General features: G+C 35.7%; 1 protein-coding gene across 1 annotated transcript in view; it reads left to right on the top strand.

Annotated features, from left to right (window-relative positions):
- The window catches only part of FMN2 (formin 2), a 202838-nt gene that overhangs the window by 21913 nt on the left and 163349 nt on the right, over positions 1-17576 (top strand). The window contains 2 exon segments of the mRNA XM_070950697.1: positions 6562-6728; positions 14306-14453. Coding sequence (XP_070806798.1) covers positions 6562-6728; positions 14306-14453 — 315 coding nt within the window.

Raw genomic sequence — 17576 nt, 5'->3', positions numbered from 1 at the left:
ATTTACTACTTTGCAACCAAAATGGCAATCATTGTTTAGCCAGCAAAGAATTATTTTAATTTCTTGCGAATATGTACTTGTGAAAGTTCAGGACACTTTGAATACAAGGTCTTTTTGTGAGATAGGTTTAAGACACTAATTTACATGGTAATAATCTCTTGACAATATTAACATCTGTATGGCTGTTCCATTAGTCAACATGGAATGAGTTACCAGAAAAGAATTGTTCCTTATATGCTGTAATGAAAAATAAGCAAAATAATATGTTGAAGCAAATCTTGAAATGGACAGCTTGAAAACAGGACTTTCCAAATTCAGTGCAATTGCTATTTGCTATTACAGGAATTTTCTCAGATTAGTTGATTAAATGCCATCAATTCCATGTCCACTTTTAGTGACTGTATAGACAGACTTCCTCCAAGTCAATATGCCATCAATCTAGCTGTCTAGGTTTCTCAGTAGTACATTAATTGCCTTGTAATGAATCAATTCACCTTGCTTTTAGTTGGGTTTTTTTTTATTTCCTTCCCCTTTCCCAACATTATGAACTTTTCAAGGATTGAGACTTTAGGTAATATAATCCAAATATGATAGTCTGAGCCTGGTAATTTGTGCCTTGAGTGAGAACTTTGATTTGTTTTATAAACAATTCATTTGCTTTTCTGGTTGTGCTTGGTATACTGCAGATTCTTCTCGACTACTAATGTTCAAAAGTGAAAACACTGTTTCAGTTTTGTTCCTTCAAAGTCTAACTTTTGTTTCCACAAGTTATCGTATTGAAAATTATTGCCTGAACAATATTAATAGAGGTAAAGAATATCACAGCTTCTGAATATCTTTCCCAAAGTCTCTATTGCTGTCCTACTAAATGCTATTGTGACATATTTCTTGGCTATTAGATTATTTAGTGTTGACAGTCAATCCTGAAAGGCTGAAAAACAGAATAATAGAATAACAGAATTGGAAGGGACCTTGAAGGTCTTCTAGTCCAACCCCCTGCTTAGGCAGAAAATCTTACACCACTTCAGACAAATGTTTATTTAATCTCTTCTTTAAAACTTCCAGTGTTGGACCATTTACAACTTCTGGAGGCAAGTTGTTTCACTGATTAATTGTTCTAACTGTCAGGAAATTTCTCCTTAGTTCTAAATTGCTTCTCTCCTTGATTAATTTCCACCCATTGCTTCTTGTTCTACCCACAGGTGGTTTGGAGAATAGTTTGACTCCCTCTTCTTCGTGGCAACCCCTGAGATATCAGAACACTGCTATCATGTTACCCCTACTCCGTTCCAGCTACCGCTCTTTATATATATCTTATAGAAACAACCTATAACTTCTATGTCTTTGTTGTCCAGTTAGGTTGGTAGCTGTCCTTGTTATCATTACTTTGGTGGTCTTTATATTTAATCTTAGTTCTACTTTTTTCACTTTGTTCCTTGACTTTCATTACTGGAAAATATGACCAGATCATTTGGATTTTCAGTTGACATAGTATTGTCAGCATAGAATTATTGATGTTTCTTCTATTTTTTTTACATCCACAGTATCTTGCCTGTATGTATTTATATGTGCGTGTGTGTGTGTGTATAAATCACATCCAGTTTATCAAAGGGGAAAAAAGTCCTGATACGTCATGTGACGCTGCCATGATGACATGAATTTGACACCCCTTATCTATAGGCTTGTATGCTTTCAAATTAGTCTTGTCTCTTAACAGCTATGAAGACAAGTCCCTGTAGTTTTCATGGGAACATTTTTAGAAGTGGTTTTCCATTGTCTTTTTCCTAGGTTGACTTAATGCCTATAGTAGAACTAGAACTTACAGTCTCCTGAATTTTAGCCCAATGCCATTAACTACTACATCATATTCCATACCTAAATTGAATAAATAAGGGGAGAGTCTTGTCTCGCCCTCTTGTTAGCCTACCAGTCTATTTCATACAGGCTTTGGCTTCTTGTAGCTATAGATTTTACTTGAGGACAATGAGATGTTGTGGGATTCCTATTTTCCTAAGGACATTCCACAGCTTGACATTCTCATAATAGTGCTGGAGAATTACAGGAATCGGTTCCATTTTTAATAATATAATTTTCAAGCAAATCCCTTGTTTTTTGCTTATATATATAAACCCACATACTGCTATTCATGTGAAATTTTATAAAGGTTGATTATATTACATAGACTTTGAACATATTTTTTAGCTGAGAAATGTAATTTTTTAAAATTTGAATTTATAATAGTAGGGATGCAATTTCCACACAGGATGGTAGATGGTAGTGTTTCTCAACCGCAGGAACTTTCAGATGCTCAACTCTTAAAACTTCAACTCTCAGAATTCTGGGAGGCTGATTAATTCTGGAATGATGTGGAGTCCTCCACATCTTAAAGTTCCTGAGATGGAGAAGCATGTGTCTAGATCCTAGCATTCTTTTGTACTGTTCCCTATTTTTCACATTTAGGAGCCTGACTATGTACACAAACCATGTATTTAAGGGATGTGTGTGTCTGTTGCTAGATTGAGAAGAAGAAATCTTAAATCTAGGGAAGGGCTATGCTTAGTGTGTGAGCATATGTGTACTAAATGTTTATGGGGCACATAATGCAAGAGCCTTGGTGGCGCAGCAAACTAAAGTGCTGTTAATTAGCACCAGCTGCCTGCAATTACTGCAAGTTCAAATCTCACCAGGCTCAAGGTTGACTCAGCCTTCCATCCTTTTGAGGTAGGTAAAATGAGGACCCGGATTGTGGGGGCAATAAGATGACTTTGTATAAAAAGAACACCGCTTGGGGCCCATGAAAGCCCTACTAAGCAGGTATATACAAAAGTATGAAGGCTATTGCTTAACACATTGTAAGCCGCCCTGAGTCTCCGGAGAAGGATGGCATATAAATTGAACCAATAAATAAATAAATGCAGTGGGAGAGAGGCCATATTATTATAGCAGACAGAACTGGATTTTCTATTGTTTTTCTTCCTGAGGTTATCAAGAGGGTTACAATTCTATTTGAAAGTTTCACTTCTGAAGCAACCCTTTTAAATGACAGAAATGCCCTAGCATTCATAAATTGCTGCTAAATTTACTGCAAAATATTAGTCTCAGAACTTATCTTTCATTTGGTTGTGTTGCATCTTCACCTATTTTAAAAACAATGCAAAACAACTGGTGTGTCACAAAATGCTCATTTATTTCTTCTTGTCCTTTAGAATGGTCTGCAGAGTTTAATCATTGAATTGATAGGTCAATATGTTTAAATTATTTGAAGAATCAAAAATGTCTGATTTGCTTCTTTTATTTTGTTCTAGTGAAAATACACTGGTATTTATATGTTGTTGTTTTTAAAAACCTATCTCAAGCAGCTGTTTAGAACAATTTGTGTTTCTAAAATCATTAGGTAGCTTTGAATGTGACAGCTGATTATTTCAGAGCAAATGAGTAACTAATGATGTCTCCTGTGCATGTTTGGTTATAAATAAACCCTATTGTGTTTGGCGAGGTTAGTTCTGTAGTATGGGTTTAGGATTTATTGTCCTTATAAATGTATATTCTCTTGTGTGAGTCAACTAAGAACTCTGTTACAGGGTTGCCTATAAATAGGAATAAGCATTAAGCACAGTAGCATAGCAAACAATTGATAATCATTATTCAGTAAAGTCAATAGTTTCACTGGTCAATAGTTTTTTATTAAAGTCAAATCTTGTCGCTCTTTAGATATTAATGTTATATTAGCCTCCTTCCTGCTATCAGGAATCTTTCCATTCTATAAAACAATATTCATTGTTTGTTGTAAGGGATGTAAGAACTCATCTTCAGATCATTTGTATTAAGAAGCTGGCAGGCTCCCTGGACCAGGTATCTTTCCTGTTTCCTTGTACCTTTTTGATACTTTCTATGTACTATTCAGGGGCGAGTTCTACTTACCTTTACTACCGGTTCGCAAAGGAAGCTTCTGTGCATGCGCAGATTGTCTATGATGACATCTGGGTGGGTGGGCGGAGCTTCCCCCCGGTTTTACTAACGGTTCGCAAGAACCGGACCGAACCAGGGACAACCCACCATTGATACTATTGCCATATTGTGTTTATGTGCTCATGTGAGCATAAACTGAACTTTCTGCTGACTAATCCATTTGATGAATTTGGGTAAATTGAGGTTTATTTATAAAAAGATTAGCAGACTGGTGAATTAGCAGGAACCACGTCATGTTTCTTGAGGGGGAGGCTCAAGAATGTCATTTCTTTTTTATTCTTTTAAACCAATACATCTAATTCATTTTTCCTAGGTTAGTAGGTGGGTTAGAGAACTTTGTCAGATTTTGCTGCTCAAAATCTTTCAACACGTGTGCATATTGTAAGAAAATATTTATTTTAGTACTTATTGGTTAATTTAATAATATATGACCATCGAACTGGACAGTAGAAGAAACTTTGGGTGGTGAACAAAGTAAAACCAAAGCCTTCCACTAAACCAAGAAAGACCAGATAAAACCACACCGAGGCTCAGTAAAATCACAAAATCATTAATCACATATACCCATAGCAGAGCTCACATAACGTACATTGGATGAGCCAGGTCTTCATAGCTTTGCAAACGCCAATAGAATTGGGGTTGGCTGCTGTACAGTATATTTCAGGGACAAGGTTTGAAGGATAATATGGATATTTAAGTATATATACTTTTGAACAGGTTTAAATTAAAATATGGAATAGAATAGAATAGATTTAACAATAAGTGTGTGTAGAATTAGGAGCAAAATTAGGACAACTTATATGTTTCTAGTTTAGTGCACATGTTCCTCTCTACAACTGAAAATGTTCACATAAGTTAATACTTTATGTCTCACTACAACTCACTTTTGAAACCTACCTTTACTTTTATTTATTAGATTTACATACTATTCTTTTATACACGATGCTCAAGGACATGTGCATAGCAAGATCTTCTGGGTTGTTTTTTTTTTTTTCTTAAGAGCCTTATGAGGGAGTTTTGTGGAGGACCACTTCGCCTAAAACCATACGGGGCAGCTGCACATTTTTTAAAAAATGGAAGTGGGAGTTTTCATTGCACTGTTGCAATCACCACCTCATTTTTTTTTTTTTTTTTTTAGCTTTCTGGTTACGGTTGGATTAGAACCTAGGTCTGCCTTCTTACGACCCAAGACCTAAACCATTATGCTTCTCATTTATGTACCAGCTTTTGTGTCAAAGATCTCCTCTTTATTTATTTAAGCACACATATTTTTAAATGTTGCTTTTTGTTAAGATGGCCAAGGGTAATGAAGTTAGGTATATCATTATATATCAATGTAAACAGTTCCAGTTCATTAAGAGCTAAAATCCTGGCAGAATTCTATTTCAGTGCAGGAAAAGCATCCTTTGGTAGGTTGTTGCTATCACACAACCTCTCACTTCTAATCATACTCTTAAGAGCTTGGAAAGCTCAGAAAAGAGCTGGCCAGTAGAAGAAAGTTTCCCCCTATAAGTACAGCAATAGTTTGTGATAATTATACTCAATTTCTTTCTCTTCCTCCCTTACATTTCACTGCCAGGCAGAACTTTTTGGAATGTTTGTCTGTAAATAAGCTTGATGCTTCAATAAATCTTCCCAGATAAACAGTAGGTTATAGGTTAATTGAATGAGTCCTCTCCAACCCATCCCAGCCCCCACCTCTATTGCAATACCTCCATATTGCCACTGTATTTTCCTTATATAGGTTAAATGCTATTTTACATTTAATAACTTATCTTTATAATGAAAAATTAAGTTTTAGTACTGTGTGGCAGCAATTTAATTAAGTTATGAAAAGGCAATGCTATTTGCTGAGCCCTTAACTACAGCAGAGCAAGCTATGGAATAGCTTGTACAAGTAGCTGATATAATCCTCCAATCTAATTCCATGTGCCCATGACGCATGCAAGAGATATAACTGAAGCAAAGGACCTCCTCACAGATGATCCAGCAGCCTGTAGTTCTCCAAATTTAGTACTTAACTTTCCAAAATTGATGCTCTTAAAGTAGCAGGAGAGGTGGCATCCAGCAGGTTCTAAGCAGCTCTGGAAAACCGGTAGCGTAAATTTTGAATAGTTCGGAGTACCGGTAAATACCACCTCTGACTGGCCCCACCCCCATCTATTCTCTGCCTCCCGAGTCCCAGCTGATTGGGAGGAAATGGGGATTTTACAGTATCCTAACCCTGGAGTGGAGTGGGAATGGAGATTTTACAGTATCCTTCCCCTGCTCACCCATCAAGCCACACCCACCAAGCCATGCCATGCCCACCAAGCCACACCTACAGAACCGGTAGTAAAAAAATTTGAATCCCACCCCTGAGTAGCAGTTATGGTACCAAAATGGCCTATCCAAATCCAAGATGGTGTTATCTAAATGATATTGAAATGATGGTGTTTGATACTTATCAAATAGAAGCATTTGAAGAGGTGTTTTATTCACATGTAGTATCTGAAGAGTTAGATAATATTTTGTACCTGTCAGGTTATGATGCTTCACAGATGGTGGTGGTGACTCTAACCTTAACTCATTAACCTTTTTCTTTTCTTCCAGGGCGAACTCTGCTAGAAAAGCTCTCAAGTCAGCAGGAGAATGCACCCCAAGAAGAAGCTGAGAAGCTTTGTTCTTGGATCATTGCAATGGGTCTTTTGCTCCCCTTCAGTGACTGCTTCAGAGAGTCAAGTAGCCAGAAGGCACAACAAAGTGCACCAGCATTTGATGTAAGCCATAGCTTAAAAACTTGGTTCTATTTAACAGAGATTTTTGTGATAGTTTGCTCTTTTATATTTGCATTCTGTTAAGTATTTCTTAAGGTACTTATTTTAGGTTGTCATTTAAATGTCCGTAAGATATGCTGTCCTTTAAAAATTTTATTTTGTGCAATCTACTCCTATTTTTTAACCAACGTAGGCTTTTTCAGCACAGCTTGTTCTTGACTTACAACTGTAATCAATCCTGGAATTACGGTTCTAAGTTGTTGTTGTTGTAAGTCATGGCATCACATGATCAAACCTGATTTTTTTTGAAATTTTTGCAGCAGTCTTTAAGCAAATGTCATGATAGTGAAGCAAATGCTACTAGTCTAAATACTAAATACTACTAGTCCTAAATTGAGGATTATCTGGGTTTTCTCCAAATAGGTTTTCTCCAGAAAGCTCTGCTCCCAAACTGTTCTTCATATCTTCCAATATAATGTGCCCATCACTACTAAACATTTGGATCTGTCAGCCTTGCTGCTGATTGTTGTCTTTTCCATTTTTCCCCACCGTTCTAGAGTTTTCCAGGAAGTTCAGTCTTTGTATAATGTATCCAAAGTAGGATAATTTGAGCCTAGTCATTTGTTCCCCAAATGAGAACACAATTACCCATTTCCTTCAGTGATCCATTTGTTTGTTTTCCTGGTTATCCATGGTATTCTTGGCAGTTTTCTCCAATAACAACATTCAAAAGCTTGAATGCTGTTTCTGTTATGTCCTTATAAGGACATCTGCCGGTGATTGGCTAATCCACCAGCGGGAAAAATGAACTGCTGTCACTGGTCGGCCAGCCTGCCGGAGCGCTATAAAAGAAGAGCTCCAGCAGCGCAGCCGGCAGTCTATTCTTGAGCTGAATAAAGGTACTGAATGGACCATCGCTGGTTGCGTCGTCTTTCCCTGCGCCTGATCTAACAATTTCTATCCTGCTTCTTCAGAGTTCCATTTCCATCTCCATAGAGTATCACATTGCCTGCACAATTCTGATCTTTGAAGGGATAGTCACATAACTTGTATCTTTTAATAGGTTTCTGAACTTTGTTGTTAAGTCCTTTCCTAAAAACTTTATCTTTCTTGTCTTGGGCTTCTCCTCTTGGCAATTTCTACAGTTTGTTCTAACATCCAATTTGTTTTCTTTTTTTTCCAGCAGTCTCTTTTTATATTCATAAAATTTCTTTAAGTTCATCCCACAGTTTTTCTGGTTCACCATTGTTGACATACAGGATTTCAAGTGAATCCCTAATGTTTTCCTTGCAAATGGTAGTATATGCTCCAGACCATATTGTGGAAACTGGTTGGCTTTCTTCTTGCTTTAATTTTACTTGGAGTTTGCACATGAGCAATTTATAATCTGCTCCATAGTCAGCCCCTGACCACCTCCTAGCTGTTATAATTGAGCTCTTCCCCTTCCTTCTACCAACAATATAGTCAATCTGATTGCTGTAGATTCTGTCTGGTGATGTCCTTGTATAAAATCATAGCTTTGGTTGTTTGAAAACTGTGTTAGCAAGATATCAACAGACATTGATCAATTGTTCTTCTGCTTTATTTCATGTTCCTAGGCCATGCATTCAATTATATTTAGTAAATTACTTAATGACTCAATGTATTAATTAAATGAAACCAACAAAAACAATTATAAAACAAAGATTACAGACATAACTGTTACTATCACATCTTATTTGCATTACTTTTTAGTGGTACCTCTCGATGCATTCCTTTTAGAAGTCTCTTTAGACATTAATTCAAGTAAATGAGGTTTGGTAGTGGATTTGGAAGTCATAGTAGGAAAACAGTAGTATAAGACCAGGCTCTGTCATCAATCAGTTGATTTTACTAATAACATAGATTCTCAGATATATACTTCGGAGCCATCTGTTAATACAAATAGAATGATAGGTGCAATCTAGACCGTAGAAGGCCGCCCTGAATTCAGTACTACCCTCTATTTATTTGTGGTACCTAAATAAATATCTGAAAAGAAGCTGAAGAAACAAAGGACAACTTAATTACAGTAGCTGTTGCAAGAAGATCACAGAGACTGACTACAACCAATGGCATGACAAAGTAGCAACAATGGTTCACTGGAATATCTGCAGGAAATACCATTTGCTTGCAAACAAGAACTGACGGCACCATAAAATAGACAAAGTAATGTAAAATGAAGAAGCTATTATAATAATAGTTTATTAAACTTGTATGTTGCCTGATTCTCAATGGTTCTGTCAGCTCACCATGTCACCATATCTTATCAGCTTTTGAGTTCCTCTTCCTCTTTAAATCACCACTGATTTAATATTATTCAGTTTGGAATTCTGTTGTTACTGAATACAGGTAGCTGTTCCCAGTAATATTCTTTGTTCAAGCATATGTATAACAAGACTATCCAAAGATCAATATATGCTTTTATTTTTGTTTTGTGCAAATAACTCATTCCATTGTTCCTTAGAATAGACCTATTGTATCTTGCCATATCTTTTCCAGCAACATCTTGCATATTGCCTATCCATCAACTGAATTTTATTATAACATATTAGATATCATAGAGTCATTTAAAAACAAGCCATCTACAGGTCAGAAGTATGAATATTTTGTTCCTCTTTCTCTTCATTCCACTTTTTAGACCCATACACACACTTAAAAGTAAAAAATCAACTTAGCAAGGCTATAGGTAGAATGCTCAAAGCATTCGCAAGACCTCTTGAAAATGGTTAATAAATGAGCATCCTGGTATGGAAGAGCTGGACTGATTAGAAGTTAAAGTATTGCTTTTTAATGGCAAATATTTCTTTTAGTCTTTATTTTAAATGGTTAACAAAGCATATTCAGTTAATTGGTAGGAAGAAAATGTCAATGTTATTTACAGGAAACATATATGCTTAGAAACTGAATTCAAGATATACTTAGAAAAGATATGTTTTTTTCAAGTAAAATATAAAATGCTTTCTTTCAGGCATTTAGTCAGAGGCAGACTGGAGTATTTGTCTTTAGCCCTTGGCAAAATTGGCAATTGGCAAAAATTGGCAAAATATAATATTTTAAAAGAAAATAATCTTTTTGGCCATAGGAAATAATGGAAGTACATAGAAGTACATAGTGACCCATTTTAAATCCTTCAGTTGGCATTTTCTTATCCTAGGCCTATATCTCAACAGGCAGATGGATAACTTTCATTCAAAATCCAAATTTCAAGAAAAACAGAATTTGCAGCAAAAAAACCTCCAAACAATGCTTCAAGCAACAGCTTAAACTATCGTTTATTTTTAATACCATTTTAATATTCTGCCCTAAAGTCCTGAATGAAAGACAAGATAGAATACTAGCAAGCAAAGAAAGAAAGAAAGAAATTAACAGGACAAAACCCAAATAAATAAAATAATTTATCCGCACATCCTTAGTTCAGTAGGACAGCAAAGGAAGTCTTGACACTTTCAGTTGTCAAAACAGAAAGAAAAAAACTTGGCAACCAAAATAAGACATATTTGTAGAAAATGCCCTATGAACACACACAGCAAAATCTCAGTATAGTAATCAAGAGCCTTGGTAGTACAGTGGTCTAAGGCACCCTGTTATTAAGCTGGTTATTAAGACCAGCTGCCTGCAATTACTGCAGGTTCGAATCTCGCCAAGGCTCAAGGTTGACTCAGCCTTCCATCCTTTCTAAGGTAGGTAAATTGAGGACCCAGTTGTGGGGGCAATAAGCTGACTTTGTATAAATATACAAAAGGATGAAGGCTATTGCTGAGCATATTGTTAGCCACCCTGAGTCTCCGGAGAAGGGCGGCATATACATCAAATTTAAAAAAAAATGTTAATCTTTGCATTTTGGGAGTTCCACACCAACAGACACATGAATTCAAGCTCAAAAACCATCCATAGCTGGCACAGACAAGTCTTTTTAAGGTATTACATTTGGCAGCAGATGTCTGTGGGCAGTCTGTGCATATTTTTATGTCTAGTTCATCTCAAAATTCTATAATCTGCTGTGAAACGAAGACACATTTCTTGCTGAAAGGCTCCCTGAATCTCAGTATCTATGTGGTGCACTCACATTCTGCATTCCTGCCTTGGAGATCTGTGTGAGCCTTCCAGAGTGAGCAAGATTTCAGATGTTGCATCAAGAACTGAGAGACACACGTGTGAGTCATGTCATTCTCCTTCTAATATGGGATTTTAATGACAGGAACCAGTGACTCATCCCAGTTTTCCTGTCAACTGAGTCACTGACAGGCTCTGAGAAGAGATTTCATGTCTAAGGAACAGTATCCACTTTTCTGAACATTGGGCAAGAAACTATCAGTGGTATGGACATTGAAGGTTTCTCTCCAATTGCTTGCAATAAGAATATGACTGCAAGAAGAGCATGTCTGTTTTCTTGTCTTTCTTTGCTCACAAATAGCATAGAAGAGAACTTTCTGGATAAGTCAAACCACCAGACCATGCTTAGCATCATCCCCAATGCTGGTGCATCTCTATTTAGGGATTCTGTTCTAATCTTGTTTTGAAATATATTCTTACTTTGAAGATAAGCAGGGACATTCTGAGAAACTTTATTTTGCAAAACTTAATTCTACTCTCAAAATTTACATTCTTTGTACTAGGTATCAAAACAAATCTTGGGAAGGCTTGTGAAGTAAACATACGTTTTAGCAGGATGCACTGCTAAATTGTTCTGAAAGAAAATTATCAGTGGTATGGACATTGAAGGTTTATCTCCAATTGCTTGCAATAAGAACATGACTGCAGTAAGAACATTATCTGTTAATCAAAAATAAATGTTTTAAAAACCAAGGAGGCTTTTTGGAAATGTCATTGTTCTTTTGTTATCCCTGGCACTTTTTATTATTAAAAAAAGAACTGGAAAATATTCAAGAAACTTCAAAGCAAAAGAAGAGAAAATAGAATTTCTGGTAATATCTGCCCTTTAATTTCCCAGTACTTTTTATTTCCCTCCCTCCCTCCCTCCCTCCCTCCTTCCCTCCCTCCCTTCCTTCCTTCCTTCCTTCCTTCCTTCCTCTGACTAAAATTCACTGTAAGTTCCTTGCAACTGTTCCAAGTGATTAAATGTGAATTGATTTAATTCAATTTTCATCACATGTGACTCTTAAATTTTCCTTGTTTGGGGATTTTCCAAGAGCTGAAACTGTTGTGAACAGAGAGCGTGAGGAGTTAAAATATCTGCTCTGAACTGCGCTGTAAGATTTTAGTTGCTACTTACTTATTAATAAGATGAGTCTGCCTACGTCAGTATAGAAACAAACAAGATAATAGCATTCCTATAATTCAGCTTGGAGGTCTCATCTGGTTTGCTCTTAATGTAAGTACTCTACAGCTTTAACTGATAACATTGCAGTTAACAATGTAATTTCCTATCAATAGGAAGTAACTGTTTTGTAAACTAGAATAGAGGTAGATCTGTGAGAAAATCAGAACTGTTTGGTTGAATGTAATGAGAGAAAGCAGTAGCTGTATTGATTAGAAACTGGACGCACTCTCCAGATTCTGCAGGCAAATTGGGTGCCTCGCCCTTGTAAGATAGCTCTGCAGTTTTAAACCAGAAGCCAACATCCTTGTGAAAGAGGATATATTACATACATTTTGTAAGCAGCTGTTTTCTGAGCAATTAACAGGCTACTCTGCTTAATAACAGATGAAAAGTTTGTATTATTACAATTATTGTGTTATTGTTGATATTGAAAGTTTTAAAGAAAAACTGGATGGTTCATATATACAGTATATATATATTCGGTAATTTGACAGTAGCAATAAAGAACTTTCCTTCCTTGTAAACCAAAATGACTTCTACAGGGGTATCAAAGGTAAACTTCTATCTGATTTATCAAGATAAAAACAGAAAGGAAGACATAATATATAAATTTCAAGTTAAATGTTCAATTTTTCTGATGAAAGGCTATATATATGCTAATATCGTAAAACTGTAATGTTGCTATATTGTATTAAGAATTGATCTTTTTCTTGCTTTATTTGCTGGGTTTTGTTTCAAAAACTTTTTGTATGCATGAGCATGAAAGAGGTTTTACAAAGTATAAAGGTTGCCATTTCCAAATAGCTGTCAGTGCTGCTGGACAAGGAAAATAGAAATGGGTTATCATGTGAATTTCAAAGATTTATTCAAAGATAATTTCTTTCCAAACTCCAGATTAATTTATAAAATCCTTTAAAATATCCCAAATAGGGACTACAGGGTTGTATAAAGGGAGGTTTTTTAAATGTGTATAGTATATTTACTGATCTTTCCTTTACAGTAATACACAAGGTACTTGGGATATAACACATTTTCAGAAGCTATTACAGAAATAATACTGTTACAGCTTCGATACTTTTTAAAGTACTTATAAATTTATAAATTACAGTTTTCAGCTTTGGTAAGTTAAATTAACAAATCTTATCATGGCAACTTCAGCAAACAAGCTGACCAATATTACACTTAGTCTAATATGCCATCAAATTTGGTCAAATCCTAAGATAAAGTTGTTATTCACAATTTTTTTTTAAAATTTGATTTATATGTCACCCTTCTCCAGAGACTCAGGGCGGCTTACAATGCGTTAAGCAATAGCCTTCATACTTTTGTATATTTATACAAAGTCAGCTTATTGCCTTGATAGTACAGGGGTTTAGTGCACCCTGTTATTAACACAGCTGCCTGCAATTTCTGCTGGTTCGAATCTCTCCAAGGCTCAAGGTTGACTCAGCCTTCCATCCTTTCTAAGGTAGGTGAAATGAGGACCCAGTTTGTGGGGGCAATAAGCTGACTTTGTATAAAATATACAAAAGAATGAAGGCTATTGCTTAACGCATTGTAAGCCGCCCTGAGTCTCCGGAGAAGGGCGGCATATAAATCAAATTAAAAAAAAAAATAAAAAAAAATTGCCCCCACAAACTGGGTCCTCAATTTACCTACCTTAGAAAGGATGGAAGGCTGAGTCAACCTTGAGCCTGGGGAGATTTGAAGTTGCAGTAATTTATGCTTTTTAAAGGTCAATAAAGAGTTCGTTTGAGATTTTCTATTCCCAAGATATTTTCCATAGCAACATGAGGATGGCATCATGTTTATGAACTAAATTGACTAGGCTAACAACAACAAACAAGCAATTCCTTTAATTGCTTCTGAGTTCAGTGTGTGCTGGCCCATAAACATAATTTAGTTTTAAATGTTAAGATATAAGTCCTCTACCCTGTTCACGGGTAATTCCCCTGAAGTCTTTCTTCGTACAAGATCAAGATAATCTTGTTTGTACAACTGAGTTCTCCAGAAACATTGACTTAAAATATTTAATTATATATTCTGATGTTATTTATTAGGCAGATATAAAGGTGGACTTTTTAATACTGATAACTCAGCAAATATAGAGCCACGATTTTTCAAGATTTTTTTAAAAAAAATAAATTCAATTTTAGGTTTCATGAAGTAAAATGTGAAAACAAAGTTTGGAGCAGCACTGCATTGTTAAAAGCAGATGAGAGATAATAGCTTTGAAAATGCATAATGTTTGTATTTTATTTCTGTCTTGTAAATAAAGCAAGATCAACTTTATACTTGGGCTGCAGTCAATCAACCCACTCATTCATCAGATTACACAGAAGGAAGATTTCCAAGAAGAACTCCATCAGTTTGGCCAGCACCAAAGCCTTCAGATGAAGAACAGAAAGTGCATCATATAAAGAAAGGTAAGTGGATGCTAGTACATGGAAGTGATGTCAGTAACTAACAAATCTTTAAGCCTTTTATTTAAAGCCAACATTTCTATTAATTGGAAGTAAAAAAAAAAAAGCCAATGCTATCTCAAAAGTTCTTCTTGTGAAGAACAATATGAGGAAGGAATGCTGTAGATGCTGCTTTGAGCTTCTGGATGAAAGTAAGTTTTGTATTCACACACTCCAGATTATACAATATATTTCACACGACACTGTGAAATTAATTTCCCATTATTATTTTCCACTGGATAAACACTATTAATTTTGAAGCTTCAGCAAAAACAAAAAAAAAATCCTTTTAGGGAGAAGGTTTAAGGGTCATAATAGCAATTTGCCAATTTTCATTACTTTTTTTAAAAAAAGCTTAAAATACTTCCTGAGATAATTTGCAAAACAAACATCAACACAAAATAAAAAACAGTATATTTGTCATTGTTGCATTGACAACCTATCAAGAAGTATCAATTTATTGGTGGGTTGTTAATGGATGAGGGCAGTGGTGGGATTCAAGTAATTTAACAACCGGTTCTCTGCCCTAATGATTTCTTTCAACAACCACTTTGCTAAACTGCTCAGAAAGTTAACAACCGGTTCTCCCGAAGTGGTGCGAACTGGCTGAATCCCACCACTGGATGAGGGTAGAGCTGAGTTTCCCCAATCCCGTTTCACTGCTCCAAATATGGTACCTATTTGGCTCTTACTATTGGCAAGTGCATTTTATCTTTCTCCACTTTGATTTTATATTGATATCCTGTTTTTGTCTAAAGCTGGAAAATTGCTTGAGGTGCAGTTAGAGGTGGGAGAGGGAAAAGAAATGGTGAAGGAGAAAATTATGATGAAATAGTGAAGATAAAGTTGAACAGAACTTTTTTAAAATTATATTTTTAAAACAATATATCAGCAGTATCTAGCTGAGTAATGGATTTGAGGGAAATGATTTTGGCATTCTTTCTTTCTGCTTCCATTTGGAGGAATAAATGCATTTGAGACAACTATATAACAATGATTTAGGTAGAGTCACTGAAATGAGTGCTGCTTAGAGCAGCAAACAGCAGGATTGAAAGTAATGACCTTATGTTTCAGGTTTTGTTTGTTTTTTAATGATATTTTTGGAGAAAAGTACTGGACTTTTTATTTCACCCTTTCTATCAAGTGGTGTTTTGTGTCTGGACATCCCCATATGTAATGGCACTTAGAACATTTGAACACAAAAGCTTCAAAAGGTTAACTATCCCTGATATGGAGGTTGAAATCATCTTATATATACTATTACATTGTAAATTTTATAGAGACGTTAGATCAATCTACATTGTGCCCCTAATAGATAAATTCCCTAGGTGGCCAGATACATTTTACATGAACCTTCTCCTTTAGGATTTAAAACCATTCATTATGTGTGCAGTATAATAGCTAAATTTTATGTGGGTATAGTAGAAGTAAGATATAATTAAAGACTTGTACCTTTGTTTTAAATATTACTTTTGGTTTAATACATCTTAACTGATTGTTGGTGAATATCTAGTTTTTATTCTTACTTTACATCTGTTATTGTTTTAGATTCATCATCTGGGCAACAATGATATTAACATAGCAATAGAGGAGTTAATGTTATGCTCTGTAATTTACTTTGCTAGTTGTTAGTACATTTATGTGTTTATTTGCTTCAGTCTAGTTTTGTTCTTTTAAATGTTGCTGGTCATTGACCAAATAAATATCATTGATTGATATGGCCCTTCCTGTAGCGATTTATAGGAGCATCAAGCTGTTGCCATGGTGGTAAATCAACCAACGCAGACAGGTTACTGTATATTGGTCCACCTTAATGGCTGTCTGAAGCTACAAATCACTAGTGTGGCCCTGCTCCTGATCTTAGCTGAACTGTACTTCCCAGGTAGCTTCCAAAACTCATCACATGCATTTTTCCAAAGCCATCAGGAGCATAGACATTAAAGTAATAGAAGAAAAACTCAGTTGATTAGCAACATGGTTTGGTTTTGTTTGGTGTGGTTTCCATTGATTAAAAATGGAATGCTTTTTTTTTTGTAAGACCCTTGATGGTGACTGCTGCGTCTTTCTTTTCTTCCTGCCCATAGTCATTGTGTGAGATGGATAGCTGTATACATTGTACATATAAATAAGTATATTAAAGATAATCGTGGATAAAGGATCCTAAGAAGAACAATCAATATTAGTACTAATTTATTCAAAATATAAAATCTTACTTTGCAAAACAAAACTATTTTATTTATTTATTTTATTTATTCCCCTTAAACTTCACACTCCCATGATAGTCCATATAGGCTTCCTGCCTTCATTTGCTGAAATTACAGCAAGTGATTTGTAAGAACAGTAAAAATCTCTTGGGTGGAGGGAGAGAAAAGAATCACTGAAAAAATTTATCTACCTTGAAACAAGTTTCATTTTGACCAGGCCTATAAAGACTTTCAACCTTCCACCTGAAGCTTACCTGAGACCTTTGTACCTGTCAGTCTTGCCTCCTGGTGACTTCCTGGACAAGTCCTTGCAGTTTTCTTGGCAAGCGGTGTTTTTTAATGGTTTGTCTAGTCCAAGGCTGTCAAACTTGCGGCATCACATTGTCATCATGTGACATCGTGACTTTTCCCCCCTTCACTAAGATGGGGGTAGGCATGGCCAACATGAGTTTGGCACCCCTGGTCTAGTCTTTTTCCTAGGATTGAGAGTGCATAGGATTGAGTGTGTGTGACTGGCCCAAGCTGTTTTGTGCCTGATATAGGACTAAGATCACCCAATATCTTCACTACTGTAATGCACCTGTGCTACTGACAACTAGGAGTGTTAGCTCTTGAATTGCTTTGTCCTAGAACTTCTTAATCAGGGAATGAGATATATGCTATCTTACAATTGCCATTATAGTCTCTGTCAATCAGTTTTAGGATGAAAGTGTATATTCTATGTATTCAACTTGCCCCTGGCATTTAAAGAAGCTAACCATTCCATGAGCTATCATTTGTTCAGTTTTTAAAAATTCATTACTGATTTTCAAATACTGACTCCTCCCAGTCTTAACATCTATAGAAATACATCTAGCGCAAGTATTTTCTTGAAAAGAATGCT

Source organism: Pituophis catenifer, unplaced genomic scaffold (genome assembly GCF_029215685.1).
Source record: "Pituophis catenifer annectens isolate HBS135680 unplaced genomic scaffold, rPitCat1.0.hap2 SCAF_1, whole genome shotgun sequence".
Lineage (NCBI taxonomy): Eukaryota > Metazoa > Chordata > Lepidosauria > Squamata > Colubridae > Pituophis > Pituophis catenifer.
Note: the sequence above shows the minus strand (reverse complement) of the source record. Positions and strands in the feature narration are given on the sequence as shown.